This window comes from Ascaphus truei, chromosome 13 (assembly GCF_040206685.1).
Source record: "Ascaphus truei isolate aAscTru1 chromosome 13, aAscTru1.hap1, whole genome shotgun sequence".
NCBI lineage: Eukaryota > Metazoa > Chordata > Amphibia > Anura > Ascaphidae > Ascaphus > Ascaphus truei.
The window spans coordinates 37,795,351-37,804,950 of record NC_134495.1 but is presented as its reverse complement, the minus strand read 5'-3'; the positions used below and the strand labels follow the sequence as shown (position 1 = coordinate 37,804,950).

The window sequence follows — 9,600 nt, the reverse complement described above, 5'->3', positions numbered from 1 at the left end:
ATTTAACCCACCTGGTTACAAAGGGGTTAAAAACATTTCCCAGCGTTGAGAAGTAAAGAGGGATCCGGACGCCCCCATCGGGATTAATGTAAGAGAGAGGTACTTTTATTGCCAACCCTCCACATGATTAAAACACGATCTTCTAGGAGCCTCATGCACAGCACGAGCCAAAATGGCGGCCTAAACAACGCCATTGATCGCGATGGCGACTGCACCCCTGAGATCAAGAGACGCTTGGAAGAAATGCGATGGTCAGTATGAACAACATCTGGAAGAGTAAAAACATCAGCCTGGCAACCAAATGCAGATTGGTCAGTGCTATCGTTTTCCCGATAGCAACATATGACTGCGAAACCTGGACTCTGAGAAAGGCAGACAGGCGAAAGATCGATGCATTTAAAATGTGGTGCTGAAGACGTCTTCTACGCATTCCGTGGACATCCAGAATAACGAACCAAGCAGTTCTGGAACAGATCAAACCGAAAATCTCACTGGAGGCCAAGATCACGAAGCAAGAGCTCTTCTACTTTGGTCATATCATGCAAAGCAAGTTGCTTGAGAAGGAAGTCATGCTTGGAATGATCGGTGGCAAAAGAGGAAGAGGCCGCCCAAGAACTCCCTGGCTAGATACCATCAAGAAAGATACTGGACTGGACAAAGCAGAATTGAAAGAAGCCGTGAGAGACCGGAAGACATGGAGAACACTGATCCATAGAGTGGCCGAGAGTCGTACTCGACTGAACGGACAAGGAAGGAAAGAAACCACAAGCTCTTCTCACCCTGGGCTCTAAAAGCGATTAAATAAGCAAACCCAAGAATGTTTGGGGTTTCTCAGAGCTTGTTGGGTGTTTGTGTGTTTATTAACTATGTGCAGCTGATCTCAGCTTTTTTTGGGAGGGAAGTCCCCCCCCCTCCCCACCCCAAGGTTTAAGCTCGCTCCTCCATGTGACGTGGGGAGGAAGGGGTTAAACTGATTTGCTATGCATTACTGTGTTTGCCCTGTCCCAGCCATTCCCCCCCTCCCCCCATTTGCAGGCCATTTCCTGCCTGCCATGTTAAAAGACAAAATGCATTGCTCGCCATACCCTCTAACCGACATATGATGGCGGTATAGCAGCCGGCATTTCAATGAGAAATACTCATTCTAGAACGAAAGCACACAGAAACCTGATTTTTGGGGTGCAAATACAGTGAACCACTACATGCACATAGATATAAAAATTACAGTTATAACACAAACGGAACATGTTGTTTTAATAAAGTGTGTATAAACTGCAGATTGTAAATGTAAGGCAGGAGGTATTTTTTGTAAGTCCAAGCAGAAATTACTTGGACATCCAGCTGTGATATGGGTGAATCAGCTGGGGGTATTTTCATGGCTGAACTTCAAAGGGGTCGCTGATTTAGCACCCCTCAGTCTAAAAGGAGAGTCAGGGATGAAAAGACCCAGAGACCCATAATATATACACGGCCGGCATTCTGAGGTATACCAGATGACAGGCTATTGACATCTCTGGGTGAAAAATCAGACTCAGTGGTGCCAAGGTATGGGTGTAGCCCAGGTATGCTAAGTGGCATGGGCTTCAACCTGACCCCATGCGCCCTGCCCACCGGACAGCCCTTTTGACCGGTCTTATGAACTGTGGGTAATTTGGCAAATCGTGGTTTTTTTTGTTCCCACGAGGGGATTGGATCCACATGTTAAAGATAGCTTTGGGCAGTCTATAACCGTGGCTCCCCAGGTATCCCCAGTGTGATTCCTCAATTTTGATCCATGATGTAAAGATGAATGACTTTGTTCCAGCACAGCGGCAACTGGTTCAGGCGTGAAGGGGTTAATAACAACATAACCACAGGACTTTTAAAACCAAGGCTGCATTTCTGGCGCTTGCAAGCTAAGGACAATTTATTTCGTTCCAAGGCCAATTTATTGTGTTCCCTTATCCCAGTAAGTGTTGTTTTAAGTGTATTCTGCAAATGTTGTGTGTTTGTCTATTAAGGAAATAAATCACAATTTATTTTGTAACTTGTTCTGTTCAATCAAGTACCCAGAAATATAAATGTGTGGATGAAGTTGGTGTCCATCGTGACACTCCCCACTTTCCAAGTTGGCAGGTCAGTTTCATTTTGCTGAGTTATGACAGATCTAATGCAGGTAATTCTTCCTGTAATAATACATGTAAATAAGAATTTTAACTCAGGGAGTGTTAGGACCTGCTAACGGTCATGCCTTGAAAGTGGCAGCAGGCTTAAGATGCTTTGGCCAAAGGGTTAAACTAAATTACCCTTTTTCAAGAGAATATACAGGTATTGCACTGTGTATTTTTGTCACATTGGAAATAGCTTTGGGCATTTTGTTTGTTTTTTTGTTGTACATAAACAGGGTCCCCATGTCAGTTAAGATCTCTTTAGGACTTCCCACCTGGCTAAACAAACTCTTTTGCTATGTTTTTGGCAGAAGTGTTACGTAGGGGAAATGCCTCCGGATAGCAGGTGGCATAATCTAATATTACCAATATATGCTGGTGTACTCTAGCAGATTTTATTAGAGGTCCTACTAGATCCATAGCGATCCAATCAAACAGTACTTCTATCATTGTAAGGGGTACCAATGGGCTACGGTATGCTTTCAACGAGGCAGTATTCTGACATTCTGGGCATGAGAAACAATCATTTGTACTGCTGCGACACACTTTATTCGAGCAAATACCCAGTATGTACCTGGCAGATACCTGGAATGCGCCGCTCCTCACCTCTGACAAGCCCCGTTGCATTTGCCTTCCCAGCCTGGGTTCATGCCTGGCTGACGGGCGGCTGATCTGTTAAATGATAATGATTAGGATTTAATAGGCTGCAATGCTTCGCGTGTCTACCAGATGGCATAAATTCATGAATTGTAATGCAGTATATATATATATATATATACTGTGCAGTATTGCAGCCAGCGGGAATAAAATGCTTCAATCCCTGCATGGAAAATAACTCAATGCACTCGGGCAGAAAACAGTCACAAACCTCAATACACCCGGGTAAACCCGAATTCGTGGGACTAGCCGAGCTCGAATAAAGTGTGTTGCCAGTGTAATTTACGCTAGAACCCCAGGCCAAAAGATAACCTCACATAACCTTTTCTCTTGTCTTTTACACCCCAGGTGCCCCCCAATGGGTGACTATGTGCTATGTGCAAGGTGTAATACAATATTTCAAACTGTCCGTGGGACTAACAACTGTTTAGTAATAGGAGGAATTCTACTATCGACCCGATATACGAGGTCATTTTCTACCTCTAAATAAAGGTAGGAAAGTGACATCTCTGGTGTATTGGTAGTACCACTCTGGTCCCGTATATTCCTCCTCAACTAAGGTGGGCTCTTCCCACTGGGCCCTCTTACAACTCTGGGACTGACCTCTAGGTCAGCCAAGGTCTTATCCTGTTCTGAGGTGCTAGATGGCCCTTCAGCATCCTGCCTTGGGGTGTACCCTACCACGCTAGCCATTGGAAAGAGAATTTTACAGCACGTTTCCTCTTCCCCCTTTTGTATTTGCGCCCTCCTCGACCTCCATGTCTGAAAAAGGGAAACATCTTGCTTCTCGTGTTTCGTTTTTATGATCTGCTGGCGAACTCTGGGCCTTCTGATATGTCTCCAGATGTGTCATTGACATGTCAGCTTATTACAGACTAATAATACAAGTCCTTTAGGGCTGGGGGTGAAGGTCACACAGATAAAACACATGGAAGTCCCGTCTATCAGGGACACACAGGAAACAGAACAGGAAGAAGCTGTGAGCCTGAAATCCCCCAGCAGAGATCTCTGGGGAAGTGGTTATGTGCAGAGCAGGAACTCAGATCCTCTACAGTTATCTGTATCCTGTGAACATTAATACAGCATGTGAGATTTATTATCGGGAACACAGGAATCAGCAGATCAGTTACTTCTGTTTCTCTGACTAATGACAGCTTCATAATTACTATGCAAACAAAACACAGAACAAAGCTAACATGTTACCTGTGCCTGAGGTCTGACAAACAGTCGTATCACCAATATAAATTAGCTAATAATTTTTCAATCCCCTTAAGATTTTGTTTACCATGGAAATGTTAAAAGTATAAAAAATGATTTAACAAAGACTTCTATTTGTCCGATTTAATTTAGAAAAAGGTTTTAGTTATCTTCATTTAATCAATTAAAAATATCGCTGTCATTTGGTCACTTTCCCCATAGTAAGGAAATAAGCATATGCATTTAACCCACAAATAAATCTGGTGCTGTTTTATGTCCCAATATTTATCACCGGAAGATATTGTTTGATTGTTGTAATTTTTCCAATCTTCTAATTATGCATTTAATGCAAATCTCAATTAACCTATATTTTTATATATACAGTAAATGTCTATTTTTCCATGTAACCATGTAGAAAGTTACTTAACAATACTCTGACAAGCAAAATGATACGAAATTGTATGCAACTTTATAAAGACATAGGGAACTGCATGAATATCAGGGTTTAAATGTATTTCCCTGTAATGAGCTTTATGTATGTGTATATGATTAAGGACAGATGTGCACATTGGTTTTATATATATAGATATACATATATAATTAGGACACTATGCAAATAAAGTAACCACATGTCCTGTGTATAAAAGTCTCTGTCCCCGAGTCCCAGATATAGCAGAGGAAGTGACTCTGTCCCCTGCAGGAGCCGGTCACCCCCTGACACTCCCACACTGCCCCCAAACTCTGCAGATATGGAGACTTTTCTCAGGCTGGGATTATTAGTGTCATGTTTAACAGGTAAAATTTCCCAGGAGACATTTCCCACAAGATCAGGATAACATGTCATTTAAATGATTAATGTCCCTGAGGTCACACGTGTGTAGAAGTGTCCTTATGTGTCATGGTGTTTGTCTCTTTCAGGGGTTCTGTCTGATGTCCAACTTGCCCAGTCGGACCCAGTGGAGATAAAGCCCGGAGCCTCTCACACACTGTCCTGTGCAGCCTCCGGATTCACATTCAGCAGCTATAGCATGAACTGGGTTAGACAGAGTCCCGGGGGAGGGTTACAGTGGGTGTCCTATATTATCCCCAGCGGGGGCACCGCATACTATGAGGATTCAGTTAAAGGACGATTCACAGTCTCCAGAGACAATAATAAGAACATGTTATATCTACAAATGAATAACCTGAGGACTGAAGACACCGCCCTGTATTACTGTGCGAGAGACACAGTGACAAGAGTCCTCACAGGACTGTGACAAATACTGTCCTGTCCCTCCTCACTTTGGCAGCAGGGGGCAGCAGCAACACATGAAAAGCCTAAATAAGAAGTGCAGGTTCAGTACACACAAGGATTCTAGTTTCTCTATCACTGTTATTAAACGGGAATGTAATAAACATTGTTTCCATCAGACACAAACCTGAGAAAATGCTCTGTAATGTGGGGGATGGATTTGGGGGAAATGGAATGACTTGTTCCCTGTAATACTGAACATTGTCCTGTTTCTGTTACAAAAGTTCAGACTTTTATTTTTATACAGACAAAAGGTGTTTACTAATCTAAGATTGTTACATATTTGCACCAGAGCCTGTATGATTGTGAGTGTGTGAGTGTGTGTGTGTGTGTGTGTGTGTGTGTGTGTGTGTGTGTGTGTGTGTGTGTGTGTGTGTGTGTGTGTGTGTGTGTGTGTGTGTGTGTGTGTGTGTGTTTGTGAGTGTGAGTTTGAATTAGTCCAATTGTGAGTATGATTATGAGTGAGTTTGAGTTTGTGTATGAGTGAGTGTGAGTATAGGGCTGGAGTAAAGATTTACCTTTATGGAATAAAATGACACATATTATTGTTTTATCCTTTTCTAGAAAACTCTAAGTTACTGACCCACATAACACAGATGTGTTGAGACTCACACAGTTCTGTAACCCAGAGAAGTACAGGATCCATTCTCAGTACATGTCAGATATAGAAAAGTAGTGATACTGTGATCACAGGAGCAGCTAATGGGACATATCAGGAAATGTAACCTCCCCAATCAGATGTTTTGTACTAATAACTGCACGTTTAATAACAAGAAATCAGACAAAATCTTCTTCTGTATCTTAGTTTTCCTTCCTTTTTGCACCCAACTCTGTGACATGAAAACATGAAATAAATTATTTCTGCAGCAATCGTTTCAATGCGTTTATTTTTACTTCATATTTTGTTTTCTCACATCAGTCTGTCTGTCTGTCTGCAATCCCTAGTAATTTTCTTTTTATCTGTGATTTAAACAAATTGGCTATAATATTATGTGTAATAAATAAGGGAACAAGCTGTGTGTTACATTCTCAGCTCACTCTGCCAGTCTGTATTCACATTTACTTCTGTTATTATTCTATCCCCGCCTCTGTCCCAACCTCTATCCTCACTAGCTCTATCCTCACTAGCTCCATCCCCACCTCTATCCTCCCCTCTATCCCCATCTCTATCCTCCCCTCTATCCCCCTCTATCCTCACCTCTATCCCCCACCTCTATCCCCACCTCTATCCTCACCTCTATCCCCCACCTCTATCCTCACCTCTATCCTCACCTCTATCCTCACCTCTATCCTCACCTCTATCCCCACCTCTATCCCCACATATATCCTCAATCCGCACCTCTTTCCCCACCTCTATTCCCCCTCTATCCTCACCTCTATTCCCCCTCTATCCTCACCTATATTCCCCCTCTATCCTCACCTCTATTCCACATCTATCCCCATCTCACCCCTATAGTTCCCCTAATTGATTGTTCTCAGTCTGACTCACTGAGCCACTCCTTCAGCGCTACTCAATACAATGATACAATGATACAAAGCATCACTTATATATCTCCTAACGTTTCACAGGCCATTGAGTCTTAGTAATTCTCTTTACAATCTTTTAAATAATGCATTAAATATGATTAAAAAATAAATAAAATAAGGCTAAAATGGGGATGAAGTGGTGTCTTAGCTCCCACCAACGTTCCTCTGTTTTTATATGCATATCAACTTACTGTATATAGAAGAGTAAACAATGATTGGCGCCATCAGTAGTATGGGATTATAATTTATATTGCTGTTACATAATGTTGCACTTCTTAGTCTGCCGTCATATATTGGAGTTTCCTTTGAGTATTTTGTGTCTTTCTTTTCCAGACAGAAAACATGCAGCTCTCATGAACATGGTGAATAGAACCCTGGTGACAGAGTTTGTTATTCTGGGGTTTTCCAGCAGCAGGGAGCTTCAGGAGGTCTACTACAGTATGTTGTCTTCTTGGTAATGTATATTCTGACATTAACCCAGCATGCGGTTAACATTGTGGTCATACACTTGTACTATCGCCTCCATACCCCTATGTACTTCGTCCTCGTCAACCTCTCATTTCGGAGATTGCCTGTCACTGTCACTGTCCCCAAGATGTTGGCCAACTTCCTATCAGAGACAAAGACCCTCTCAATTAACGGATGCTTTGCCCAGTCGCACATTTTCTTCTTTCTAGGTAACACTGAATGCTTCCTGTTGACTGCAATGGTATATGATCACTACCTAGCGATCTGTAATCCTCTACATTATAATGGACTTATGGACAGATGGGCTTGTATTTGTCAGGAATCCACTCCTGGGTTTGGCTGGAGCCCATCCATCCGGAGCTTTGCAGGTTCCAGACAAACTATTCCCTGCTTCTGCAATCACCTGCCTCCTGCTGCCTCCTGTGCAGCTCTGGCCTGATTGGCCTCCTGTGCTATTTAGTTCCTGCCCCGCCCTCAGGAAGTTGCTGGACATAGACTTTGCAATCCATCTTGCAAGTAACTGTGCTTGTCACAGACTCTCTGTTTGGCCTGCTAGGCCTCCTTGTGCCTTGTATCCTGCTCCCAGTCCTCTGCTCCCCAAGGCCTCCTTGCATAGCAGCCCCGGCGCTGCTTCCTTTGTTCCTGGCAGACCGCCGCCGTGCTGTAGCGGCTACGCTGGTTTCCCCAGTGTTTCCTGTGGCGTGTCTGCACCCCTGGTTCCTGTGACCTTCCTGTCTGCAGTTCCTGTTCCCAGTGGTCTCCACCACTCTCGGCTGTACCCGGCTAGGGGGTGCCGTTTTGTGCTGAAGCACTGGATTCCCAGTTCCTGTTCCTATCTCTGAAACCCTGCTGTCTTCGCTGAAGTAGCATTGTTGGATTCCCTGATGACGACCTCGGCTCCTATCCTCGACCACCGCTCCTGTGCCGCCTGCCTTGACCCCGGCCTGGATAACGTTAGCTCTGTTCTCTCCAATCCTGAACCTGGCCTGTTTGACGATGATTTCCGCACTCCGGACCAGTCTGCGTGGTCTAAGGTCGGTGCTTGTACATCCCCACCTCAGCCCCGCGGTCCGGTACCAGTTTTTGGCAAGCACGTACGTTACAGTATTAAATTTGCGGGGGGCTGCCGGCTGGGTGGTTCTCTGGCACCAATTTTGCCATCCACATTCATATTTCGCTTTCCTTTCTGCGGCTCTAATGTCATCGACCATTTCTTCTGTGACTCTCCCCCACTGCTGAAACTCTCATGCCAAAGCATTGACACTATTGAGGTGATTGTCTTTATATTAGGCTCCTTATTTCTCCTAACTTCATTCTTGCTGACCATGGTCATCAATATCATCTCTACTATACTGAAGATCCCTACGGCCGATGGACGTCAGAAGGCGTTTTCCACCTGTGCTTCCCACCTCACCATAGTCATTATATTCTATGGCACCACCATGTTCACATATGTCAGATCCAGGACCCTGAATGCTTTTGATACCAACAAGGTCTTGTCCGTCATGTACTCTGTAGTCACCCCAATGATCAATCCCATTATCTACAGTTTAAGAAACAATGATATCAGACAAGCAGTGAAGAAAGTTGTGGGTAGAAAATAAATTAGTAACTAATTGCACGTAAATCCTGCTTTACAACAACGATCAAAAACGTCAATTATTTGTTTAGTAAGCCGTAAGTTTGTGTGTTAACAAAGTAAAATGTACAAGCCTGTGTGCATAACTGTTGGACATCCACCACTTCTATTTGGTAGCTTAGACAATCTGGAAGTGGTGCAAAGCTTCCAGTTGGTATATTTCGAAGATGCAAAATCCATTACTATTAACTGCCAATGAATCCCAGTTTATTGGGAGGCCAGAGAGCTGGCTGTGACCTTGGAGTCGTATCTCATCTACTGGACATAGGAACTGACAACAGGTGAGTCTTAAATCTATTGGGGGGGATTCTCCTTCCTGACATCAGTCATCCCAATCTACCGTTACACAGTTAAAGTGCATTGCCAGAAGCTGAACTATTTGTATATTTTACTTCTTCGCAGCCATAATTTCCTCCTGAAGAGAGAATACATAAAGTCAAACACTCGGCTGCCATGTTCCAATAAACCAGGTTATTTTGAACAAAATGTGGTCCCCCTCTTTTTCCTATTGAGCGGATGGGGGGGTGTCGCTGCATCTCTGCATTTTGCCTGCACTTTTTCTAGCGGAGTCGCACGTCGGAGTATTCCTTTTTCATGTACTACAATATCAGAGCCCCGCTCCCACAGAGGGTGTGAGTAAGAGATTGTGTTCTCTGTTTATCACTTGTTTGCAT

The 9,600-nt window shown here is 43.7% G+C and overlaps 1 protein-coding gene across 1 annotated transcript; it reads left to right on the top strand.

The window, feature by feature from the left end:
- Window positions 1–202: 202 nt before the first annotated feature.
- LOC142464640 (olfactory receptor 6N1-like) lies at window positions 203–9,345 on the top strand. The gene is given in 6 exon segments (XM_075568006.1): window positions 203–276; window positions 446–588; window positions 4,920–5,216; window positions 7,153–7,247; window positions 7,250–7,620; window positions 8,393–9,345. Coding segments are annotated over 6 exon segments (1,479 nt in total). The 3' UTR covers window positions 8,892–9,345.
- Window positions 9,346–9,600: the final 255 nt, after the last annotated feature.